At 44.4% G+C, this 12,274-nt stretch overlaps 1 protein-coding gene across 2 annotated transcripts in view; it reads left to right on the top strand.

The window, feature by feature from the left end:
• The window catches only part of GRIA1 (glutamate ionotropic receptor AMPA type subunit 1), a 392,988-nt gene that overhangs the window by 190,095 nt on the left and 190,619 nt on the right, over window positions 1–12,274 (top strand). For both annotated transcript variants that reach the window (XM_004696740.2, XM_004696739.2), the window contains exon 3: window positions 11,615–11,854. In XM_004696740.2, coding sequence (XP_004696797.1) covers window positions 11,615–11,854 — 240 coding nt within the window. The remainder of the gene's footprint in view (window positions 1–11,614; window positions 11,855–12,274) is intronic.

The raw sequence follows: 12,274 nt of genomic DNA, 5'->3' as shown, positions 1-12,274 counted from the left end.
GCAATGACATCGAATGCAGGAGGAAAGCCGAATCAGTGAGGGTGTAAGTGTCTCAGTGCTGGCAGGGGTCTGTCTCCACACGGCTGATCCAGCACCCAGAAGTCCATGTGGCTTCTCCTCAGGGATGTCTCACAGGAAGTGAGCCTGGCCAGCTGAGACAGAGAACTAGCTAAGGCAGCCACATCTGGCCCGACAATCAAAGAGCAAGATGTCAGAAAGGCGAGGCTTGCTGAGCCATTTATCTCTCCGCCCTTCAATGAATCCCCCATATGTCCAATGGCCAGGTGGGCACACTAAATTTTAACCATCACAATCTCATTATCTGATGTTTTACATTCAGATAACTTTGAAAAACTGAGGCAGAACTTCTCATTGTCTAGGCATTGTGTGGGGCCAAGTCTGTCCTGGGACAACCTCAGTAGGCTACCACAAATGATGTACTGAATGTTAGCAATGACGAGGCCACCTGAGGGATGGTGGGGGACCTTAGCCATAGGATGCTGTCTCCCATTCACCTGTTATATCACAGAAGGTACAGGGTAATGGCAGAATTACAAGAGGTTATGGACTGGCATGGAGAGCCTTGCTGGGCCTGGAGGTACCAAGGACGTTGGTGGGGGTAATTGTAAAGGATAAAAACATAAGGAATTTTTTGGGGGGGGTGTGGGCTGAGAGAAGACAGAGTGGCCAGTTGGGTCCCCACTCAGGTGGGCATTAGGAAGTGGCTGGTGTTTGGCGACTTCCAACTAGCACTGTCCCCAACACTTCACAACCTCTGTCATTTTGAAGAATCTCCCCACCCACTCAACATGCTGCATGCATCCTGAGACTATCCAGGGACACCCCAAAGTCAATGAATGACAATGGGAGGCATTAGCACTGAAGATAGGCTGTAGTCCCCAACTCTCCAATAATACCAATTTTACATACCAGGGTGGTCTTTAAATGAAGAGAGGGTAAAGGAGGAAGTAACCCTTCTTGCCTGAGGAGCACCGGCTGGGGAACTGGGTATTGTATGTGTATAGCGATACATTATGTTTGATTGGGATTCTGGTTGTGATGAACCATGACAACGGGGAATGGTAGCGTTCAGTGAGTTACAGCACAGTGTGGAATTGCCTATCCCTCAGGTTTTGGGAACTAGATGGTAAGCCCTAACTCAGATGAATGTGAAAAAAGCAACATCAATTAGAATGTATCCTTGTTCTCTTTGCCTGAGAATAGGATACTCTACATACCAAGAAAAAAGACTTAGACTTTCAACCCAGAGGAGCTTACCTCTCAGGGATAGGTGAAGAGACAGAAATGCATAAGAAGTTACTAGGTTGCTTGGTAATTCAAACGATAACCCTTCCATCCAACACAAGAAATGCCATGTGTCATGAGGGAGGCAATTTCCAAGGATAGCATTAATTGATGAATATAGATGACCAATTTGCCTTTTTTCATTCATATTTCATTCACTCATGTACTAAAAATATTGGGTAAGCCACTCGTGTAGCTTCTCCTGGTGTTGTAAAGATTAATGTAAGTACATGAGGCTAGAGTCATCTGTCTTACTCAACACTGGATTCTCAGTACAGGCCTAGTGTTGAACTCATAAGTAGCCGGCAATTAAATTAGGTACAGCTCTTTCCTTAAAATCCAATACTTAGATGCATGGGTGTGACATTTATAGAGCACCTAGCCTACACCTTGGACTTTGATTGAGATAATAAACTATTGGCAAATAGAAATGGAGTAGACATTGGTTGACTCCATACACCCAGCATGCATCTGGTGTATTTCAGAGCATCTTCATATTCCTTTGGCTATCATCTTTGCAATAAGTTTTGAGAAGTTACCACACATAGCAAGAGAAAGGATGAAACCCAAAGAGACAGGTAGCCTGTGAATTCCTGACCTACATTCCTAAATGGGGACCTAGTAACACAAGAGTTAAGCTAACTGACAGGTTAGTATCTCAAACCCACCCAGTAACTCTGAGAGACAAATATTCACCATCTGCTTCCTTGAAGAATTGATTGAAGTAATGACTAATCTTCTTGATGATTGAACTATTGTATTGTATAATATGTGGATTTTGTCCCAATAAAACTTACATCTAGAAAATCTTGTGAGGCAGTTCTGTTCTGTCGCCTGGGGTCGCTATGGGTGGAAACCTGCTCACGGCATCGTACCACCACCACACATTTCCAGAGATGCTCTAGTCCGTTTCCTCTAGGGTCCAGGATTTCACTGGGACTCCTCCCTCGCCTTTCACAGCACTTGATTTTGCTTGAAGTTCGCTTGCATTTATTTTTGTGCTTGCAATGAAAAACCTAGAAAGGTAAAACACAAGAGCTACATAAAAATGAGTAAGAGATACAAACTCCTGGGACATTTGAAAGGACAGAGACTTTCTGACAACAGATAGATTTGACTTCACGAAGGAAAGGGCATTTGAGCTGAGCCTTCCATGGAAAGGACTTAGAGATGATGAATGTAACTTTCAGTGTAACAACATATGCTCTCTGTTCTTGGGTAAGGTGATAAAAAAGATAGTATACATACATACATTGTATTATGTGAAATGGCTTCAAAATATCTTTTTCCCATAATAATACTTGAGGAGTATGGGAAGGGTGTGCAGGCTGGAGCAAGAGCATGAATGAATGTTGAGTATACAGAACCTAAAGCAAGCTCAGAAGACTTGCTAATTTAGTGAGTTACAAGTTAGGCCGTTAACCACGAGGTTACCAGTTTGAAACCACCAAGTACTCCATGGGAGAAAGATGATGTTTCCTACTCTCATAAGGAATTACAGTCTCAGAAATCCAGAGAGGTAGTTATACTCCATCCTGCACTCCTACAGAGTCACCATGAGTCAACATCATCTCGACACAGTTTGATTTGTTGTTGTTGTTTTTGAGAAAGCAAGCTCCAAACAACAACACCTACACTAGAACCCAGTGAACACATTAAGCATCCTAAGTTTGAAGCCCCATTTCATCGGAGTCAGAAGACATTCCTTTTTCTGTCATCAAGCCAGAATAATCTTCCCTACGCTCGGACTCTCCTCCACTGACCTGTAGGCTGGAAGATGTGGATGGTCTGGGGAAATCACTGGGGCTGACCTTCTCAGACCAAGGAGATGGCCTAGCACTACCCAGACAGCCAAGCTACAAGCAAAGCACCATGCATTTTAGAAGTGCATTGGTTTTGCTCATAGAGGTATACAATCTGTTTTTCTTCAACTTCCTCGCTAACCTTATTTTTCTCACCACCTCCACTATACCCATACTAGCTTTCTTTGTGTTTCTCCAGCTCATCAATTTTGTTCCTCAGCTAACTTCGAAGTATTTGCACTTTCTATTTCTTCTGCCTGAAACTGTGTCCCTGACCCATTGTCCACAAGCTCCTTGTCATAAGTTATTTCTTAGCTCAGGTACTGCTTCCTCAGAGAAAGTCTTCCTGACACCTTACATAAACTATTTCCGAAATTCACTCTCACATAATCTCATTTTATTTTCTTGATACCACTTTGGTGTTAGCTGCCATTGAATCAGCTATGATTCATGGTGCCCCCATGCACAACAGAATGAAACCCTACATCATCTTGTTCCCTTCTACGGATCATTGGCATATTTGAGTCCATTGTTGTGGCCATTGTGCAGTACCTACTTACCTAGCTGATTCATCGTCCATAGCTATATGGGACAGTATTCTGTTGTGGCCCATATGACTTTTGCTGGCTAATTTTGGGATGTCGATTGCCAGGCCTTTCTTCCTTATCTTCCCTGCCTTCCCTTGAACCTAGCTCCATGACAGCAGTCACTTGCCTTAGTCTGTGTTGTATCCCTCCAGTCCCACTTGCTGCCTGACCTGTACCAAGTGATGCATACTATTTCTTAGACATGTAGAAGAGTGGATAGCTAGAAGAAACATGCATCAAATAAATGGAGATTCCCTAACTAGGGAGCTATATCTCCAAATTCCTAATGAGTATAAAGAGTCAAGTCCCTCCTCCTGTTTGAGGTGCTAAACTAGAAATAAGTTTGAGAAACCTGGATTTAATGCAAACTCCTCTGGATGAGATGAGGCATATGCTTTCTGGAGAAGAAAATGGGATTGTTCAATGTTATTTCCTTGCATTTGCTTCTCTGGAACTATAACAGGCACCTGAGGAGTTTTTCAGCAGAACCTACAATCTATCAGCTTGTTTACAAGGTGAATCTAAATACCAAGACCATTGAGCCCCACGGTGAGCTAATTCTTAGCCTCATCACAGAGTCACATCTTGTTGGTTTTCAGTGCCTAGTAATGAACACCTAATAAATACACAAATCTGAGGAACAACGATGGCTCCTCTGCCACACCTCCCTTCACTGCCATCCCTCTTATGTAGGCTCCAGGAAGCTGAGAAGAGTGAAGCCAAGGTGAAATATGCTCCTGACATGGTTGGTATGAAGGAGCTTTATCTCCGGAATCCTCACAACTCCCTTGACAGTCAGGTCCCCACCCACCTCGAACTCTGTGCTCTATCTTCCACCCCAGCCATGCTGCCTTTCCCGGAGTTCCCCTGGTGCTCCATTATCTCTCCTACATCAGTACCTTTGGATACACTGGTCCCTGAAAGGTTGATGACTTGAATGTACTCAGCGGTGTCTCAGAAGAAAGTCCTGGTAATCTACGTCTGGAAAATGAGACATTAAAAACCATATGGAGTGTAGCTTTTCTCTGACATACGTGGAAACATCATGATCCTGAGTTGACTCTCAGCAACTAGTTTGAGCTCTTGTTTGTTTGTTTGGTTGGTTGGTTGGTTGTTTTTCTGCTTGAACAAAGACAAGGTAGCCAAGGTCAGCGTCTGACTGTGAGTAACTGCTAATACACACGGACGATAATAGTAGTGACAATCGTGTATTTGTTAATTTTAAGTTAATGATCACTATCCTGAAGGAGCCCTGGTGGTCCGTTGAGTTTCTCATTGGGCTACTAATCATAAAGGCAACGATTCGAACCCAATAGTAACTGTACAAGAGAAAAATGCGGCTTTCTGCTCCTGTAAAGATATACAGCCTCCGAAATCCACAGGGGTAGTTCTTCTCAGCTCACTGTGAATTGGAATGGGATCGATGACCATGAGTTTGAGTTTTTGAGTTGATCAGTATCACAGACAAATTTGACGTCCCACCCCCTCTCACCCTGATAAGACAATAGTTGGTGCCCATCTTACTCTCTCGTATTCTCTTTTACTTCCTTGATGTAAAAATTAGCAAACTCCTGGGAGGCTCTGTGAAGGCAGGGAGCATATCTTTGTCCTTGTGTTATCATTGAATCACAAGTCTTTGGTTTTACTAGCTTCTGGTGCTCATAAAATATGTGTTGAATTTAGAAAATAGATGATAAGGTTTTATCTAGTAAAAGACAGGAACTGAAACTATGGAGATCCTAAGTAATTGTTCCCAGGGGCTGGGAACAATTTATATCTATTATGGTGATTCTTTGCATGCCGTCTAAGTATTCTATCTAAGATGTAAAAGCATATATCTGTCGGTGTAAAGCAGTACTCTAATTACCCTCTGAATGACAGAAATGAAGCACATTTGATGTCACCAGGTTAGAATCAGATCAAGAATGCCATTCCCAACAATAAAGACAGAATGATTTGGGGACCATTGTCTAAAAAGCCCGACCTATACACACTTTCTATTTCTCTCCCCCAAATGAAGCTATCCTGTCAGCTCATTATCCACTATTTACAGTGAGGCTGCCACATTCCTGGGGACTGGTGCCTGGAGCCCAGGAGAAATGTCGGTGTGCGAGGCCTTAAATGAAGTGACAATAAAAAAAGGAGTTGCTAATACCAGGAGTTCCCTCCTTGGGAGAGAGCTGTCAGGGCGAGCGCCCAGGGAAGGGACATTTATTGATAGTAAGTGGATGGTGCCTTACCGGGGAGGGATTTTCAAACGGAGGATGGGATTGGTTAGCCCGAGCCATGCAGTGCCTGGGTTTCCTGCTCTTGTCTGTCCCAGCCCTCCTGCCTCTCCAAGAGGGAATTCCTGGCCTCATTTTTTCACTCACTCTGATTGTTGGAAACATTCTGCTACAGAAGCTCCTGGAGGCAAGGACCTCAGAAGCGGACACTCTGCCATGGGGCCTCAATAAGCCCTGCCTCTGCACTCCCTACAGGTCTTTGCTACCTCTCATCCTCCGACCAGGGCTAATTTTCAGGTGCATACAGCTGTACTAAGCTTTCTTTCCTGGCTGATGCCTGCTTAACTTTAGGCACTGAAGCCACTGCTTTCCCATAGGGAACTTCCTTTCAGGTCCCCAAATGCAGGGCTAGATGTCCCTGCCTGAACCCTGAGCTCATTCCTGCCATAGCACTAGACTGAGTCATTTTTGCCTAGGTAGCTGTCTATCTCCCCCTACTGTCACCGGAATGCCTACAAGCAGTAAGATGCTAGACAATGAGAAGGAGGATGGACAAATAGAAGAATAAGCCCATGTATGCATACTCTTCTGCAATCCCAGGGACAAGAGGGGAATATGCATGAAGTGCGCCACCCTGCTTATGTTTATTTGCTTGGTTGGTTCATGTGCCAGGTCTGTTTCTTTCCAACATTCGAGAGTGTGGTAAATCACCAAGGGGAGAGCTCAAGCCCTGTACTCGAGTGGCAGGGTTAATGTCTTAGCACTGACTAGTGCTGGCCCTTGGCTGTCCTCTCCTAAGTTGCAGCTCTGTGACATGAAAGGAGCCGATGCAAAGACAAGTCCCAGGTGTGGCATCAAGAGGGCAGTCGGTTCTCCATTGTTAGCTCTTATTTACTCCTCTCAAAAGGCCTTGTATCCACCACTATTTTCTTAAATGGAAGGCACCACATGGTCCAGCCTTCTCTGATCCAACGCCATCATGATGAGAATCTATAATTAGAGCAGGACACAGCAGAGCTCAGCTTCTGCTTTTCAATGTCCTGGTTTCTTCTCTCCTGCCTGCTACATTTGACAATACAGCCCCTTTTCCTAACTGCCTCCTTCCATCCATTCTCCACTACTAGGCGACTAAACCACACAATGGGTTAATAATTGTATCCCAAAGAGAATGCCAGGCTCGGGAAGGGTGGATAAGCATCTAGATGTAGTGCCAGGATGTTGTCATCAGCAAACCCATGACGTCAGAGCCTTTCCTCTGCGAAAGGTTTGACCAGCAAATAACTAACATGTTTTCTACTCAGTAAGCAATTTCCAATTAATTAAACTAAAATGGAAAAAGTCAGAGCCTGAGGCGAGGTTACATATCATGGAGTTAACTGTCATTTTAACAGATGGGAAAACTGAGGCTAGGGAGCATGTTGAAGCCATGGGTTTGCTGAAGGCCACATTAGTGCTTTTTGCAGTGACAAAAGCCAAAAATACAATCTTCTGAAATCTAGTCCAGTGCTTCTTTTATAAGACTGCATTAGCTCTCCTTATTGAGGATTTACTGGGACAGATTCAAAGACATGCCTTCCAAGTGCTCGTTGCTTGACTATTTCACACCCTCTACCCAGCGAATGCCTTCTGCCACAGGCCTTGGACCCACAGGGTCAAACACCCGCTGCTGCTGTTCCGGATTCGCAGAAAGCAGGAGGCAGCTCCAAGGTCGTCCACTGGACAACTCAGGAAGCCAGAGTTTACTGAGTGTGAACCCAGGCCAGGCCGCCTCTGCGGCGTGTTCCCTGAGAGTAGGGGTAAATACTCTTTCTGGGCCCTAGAGGATAAAGCACTCAGTTTAAGGGAAGAGAGATTTTCGAAATGGAAAAAGGAAGCCAAAAAAGCATACTCGCTGCCTGAGTCTGTTTTGACGACAGAGTAAGAACTGCTCCATAGGGCTTCCAAGACTGTAAATCTTTACAAGAGCAGCCAGCTGACTCCCATGGAACGGTCAGTGGTTTTGAAGCACTGACCTTGCATTTAGCAGCCGGTGCTTAACCCACTGTAACACCCATGCATTTTCAAGGCAAAAATAGGGATGTGATTTTAAGGAGAAAATGTGATTTTAGGGCCTCCTCTGTGCCAAAGGATTTGATCATATCTGTCTCCTCCCACCTTTTCACCACATCCCACCCATTCTTCATCCAATCCTAAAGGCTTCACAAGAAACGCCAGACAGCAAGGCCCCAGAGGCCCAACTAAACATGTGAAAGGAAGCAGATGAGCTGAGGGAATAGGTCTGGAACATAAGATGTATATCTCACAGGATAATCGTTCATTGCTGCAAGGGGAGAATAGATCTGTAAAATACCATAGAGACCATATTATAATATTTTAACAGGGTTTATATGCTCCCCCAATACACTGCACCCTGTAAGATGGATTCTGTATTGTGACAAATCTATATTTAACATGGAAAGAATTATGCAGAATGTATGCTTCCTGGTGGAGAAATCCATATTTATGGAAATCTTGATTCTGGCCATTACAATCGACATTTTAGACAGCGCTATTGTCTGCTGGGAACGGAAGGAGTGACCTCATGAGGGTGAAGCAGAAAGGGAGAACAAACAGTCACCTCAGCAGATGACTGCCCAAGCAGGTGCTGATAGCAGACAGCTCCCCAGAACAGGAACCCAAAGGTGACCCCCTCGTCAGCTACAGAGACGCAGCTCCTTCGTGCGCTCTCCTGTGGGCCCTGTCCATCTCATCACATGCTCACTAATTCATTCAAAAAATGTGACTGAACATCTATTCTGTCCCAAGCACCGCACTGGTGTGGGGGCACCCATGAGATCCTGTTGACCTGAGCTACGACAGACATATACCAGTAAACAAAAAAACAATGATTTCACATTGTCTGGGAAGCAATGGGGAACCCAGTGGCACATGGTTAAGTGCTTGACTGCTAACCAAATCGTCTGTGGTTCTAATCCACCAACAGCTCTGTGGGAGAAAGAACTGGAGATGTTCCAGTCAAGATTTCAGCAGTGGGGCAGTTCCACTCTGTTAGCTCAGGGAGCTGTGCACTAGAATGGACTCAACTCCATGGCACAGAACAACAGGAGGCATTGGGTTTCTGTTTATGGTGATGAACGACTTGGTAAGGGATATTGGTATAGGTACATCAACAATGTGGTTGAGCATCACTGACTTGTACAAATGAAAAATGTTGACTTGGAAAATATTATGTATTTTCCATATATACAGCAATTAAAAAGAAAAAGGATGAAAAGGAGAATGGGCTCCTATCATGAGTATTTCAGTCAGGGAAGGGACATCTAGATGGAATGGAGGAGATGAGGAAGAAAGGAAGGGTAGATTCATTGTTTCGATGCAATGACTGAATAGGGCCTGTGCAAGGAGCAAGGATTTGAGCTGAGGGTCAACTGAGAAGGAGTCCTCCTTGCAAAGATGCAAATGAAGAATCTTGTAGGCAGAGGAAGGAAGCAGCCATTGCTGAGTCCCCCAAGCAAGCAGAGCGCAGGCCAACACGTCTCTAGCAGGGAACACGGAGCAGGATGTGGAGGAAAAACTCCCGGGGCTCAGGGGGGAAGTGTATGGGGGCTCAATACGAAACCTGAAAATAACCCTCCGAGAGCTTTTGCACAAGCCAGGAAAACAGTGAGTTTTGTTTGGTTTTATTTTGTTTCTAATAAGATGTAGCTAGCTTCAGAGAATGGATCTCCTTGCTGGAAATCGCATGCTATAAACCAGGGGCTTTTAGAATCAGGAGTGCTGGAGAATGGGTTAAAAGCAGACTTCCATGAGGTTCGAAAGATTGGCTATCAGTGAACAGGGTGACCTTGGGAGGGCGTGTGAGCCCAGTAGTGAAAAGTATGCAAGCAGATGCTAAGGAGCATCTTCCATGTTTCCTATAAATAAGATGCTGGTTTTAAATGGGTGGGAGTAAAAATATGAAAATAAAAAAATAAATGGGTGGGAGTTCAGAAAAATGATTTACATGACCCAGTCCAAATCTTTAAGAGGGGATGAACTCTCTAGGGACTGATTGGGAGCTGAGACCTGCAATAGGCAACGCAAGACCAGTGTTTATTTGGAATATTTAGCACAGCATGCCTCTGAGTACCTTCAATGGCACATGAATAAATATTCACCAATGAAGTGTTCTCCAGCAAATAGATTCAGCAAACATTAGGTTAAAGTTAAAAAGGACTTGTTTATGCAGGACTCTCAAGATCTTTTATGCTAGAGTGCAGTATGCACCCCCCAGGCTGGGGGCAGTGTGTACATCATTTCCCAGACATGGTGGGCCAGAGATTTTTTTTTTTTTTTTTTGCTTTTCTTTTAAGGAACATCCTGTGGTACCAAAGATTCATGGGACATACTCAAAGTTGTGGAAGCAGCTAATGGAATAAAGAGAGCAGTGGACCTAAGACCCATTAACTTTCTCATCTTAAACAAAAAACAAATAGATGATTGTGAAGAGGATTAAAAAGCCTAATATATATGAAAAGACTACAAAGAACTCTAAAATACTATTATGACAATGACGCACCTGCCTAACCGTACAATGCGGAGGGTAATTTTCAGGTGTTGGGGCTATTGTTGGGGTTTGTCCCCTGCCTGGAACAAAGAGAATGAACCTTCATCCCGTATCATATATTAAAATGAAGCTCAGTAGTTGACCTACCTGGAGTTTGACCTTGGTCTCACGGGCATTATATTCTAACCAGCAGTCTAACCAACTGTAAAGCAGAATTGGTAAATTCAAAGGGATCCTACAAAATGGATCCTGTGGGGATATTCAAACAGCTAAGCTATTACTATGGCGCATACCCTGGGAGGTCTGCAGATCAGCTAGCAGGATGTACAAACACAAAATAAACATCAGCAGGAAAATGTGCACTGAAAGCTAAAGGCTATGTTGAGGGGGGCGGGGAAGCATTTGTTTTATCAAACATGTTTCATCAGCAATAGACAGTAGACCTCCTTTTTCTTACCATGGTTTTATGCCTCATCTTGGGCAGGGTAAGGGAACGATCACTGGATAAGGGCATATCTGCCCAACTCAAATACATCCTCTCTGTGTGAACTTGAAATGTTCATTAGCTTTCGATTTCCTTTCACAGATGACCAACCCAGTCATTCCTTTCTACATTAACAGGGTGATTATAGAGATAAAGTAAAGTAACACATGAAAAATGCTTTGTCTACATGACTTCTCCAATTAACAATCATGACAACATCTTGCATGTAACAACCCACTGCTGTTGAGTCTCTCTGGGCCCATAACAAACCTATAGGACAGAGTAGAACTTCCTCATAAAGCTTCCAAAATTGGAAACATTCACAGAAGTAGACTGCCACATCTTTCTCCCACTGATCAGCTGGTGGCTTCAAACTGCCGACACTTCATTTAGCAGATGAGGGATCTAATAAATATTGCATCAGACAGCTGGATGAATGGGCGAGTGGGATGGATAGATATGTAGGATGGACAGACATTTGGATATATTGGTGTTTTGAAAGGAAGGCTGCATTGGTTGCTTGGATGGTGGGTGTATGGATGATGAATAGATAGACGGATGAGTGACGGGTTGGATGAATAGACAGATGAATGAATTACTTTTGCAATCATCCGACAGCTTGTTTGTAACAGTGCTTATCCATTAACCCTCCTCTTCTCTTCCAGTCTGTTCCCAGTTCTCCAAAGGAGTCTACGCCATTTTTGGATTCTATGAGAGGAGGACTGTGAACATGCTGACCTCCTTCTGCGGAGCCCTCCATGTCTGCTTCATTACCCCCAGCTTTCCTGTCGACACATCCAATCAATTTGTCCTCCAGCTGCGCCCAGAGCTGCAGGATGCCCTCATCAGCATCATCGACCATTACAAGTGGCAGAAATTTGTCTACATTTATGATGCTGACCGAGGTAAGCCGGAGTTGGGGGAGGGGAGGCAGTGGAAGGATGGAGAGAAAGTTACCAGAAGGAAGGAGAATAATGCCTCCCTGCTTCCCTGACAACGATGGAGGTCTGTTCCCCAAAGACTTGTTTCCGTGAACAGATGTCTCCGTGGCTGATCGCTAAGTCACAATGGAGAAACACACCCTTTGAAAGATGCAGGCTCTCGCCACATATGGCATTGCATGGCTCATCACGCTCCGTTGACTCCTGAGTCCAGGCTCAAAGCCCAAGGAGCCCAGCTGAATGACTCGTAGCTCACAGCGGGATTGTAAGGACAACAGACTCTGTAGCCAGACAATCAGATTTCTGTAACTTTGGGCAAGCTGCCTGTGCCTTGATTTCCTCATTTGTGTAATAAGTGTATGGTGCCGTGTTTTTCTCCTCTCT

Source organism: Echinops telfairi, unplaced genomic scaffold, assembly GCF_000313985.2.
Source record: "Echinops telfairi isolate 266 unplaced genomic scaffold, ASM31398v2 ScPeMD7_7469;HRSCAF=8507_0, whole genome shotgun sequence".
Lineage (NCBI taxonomy): Eukaryota > Metazoa > Chordata > Mammalia > Afrosoricida > Tenrecidae > Echinops > Echinops telfairi.
This window is presented reverse-complemented; position numbering and strand designations above follow the sequence as displayed.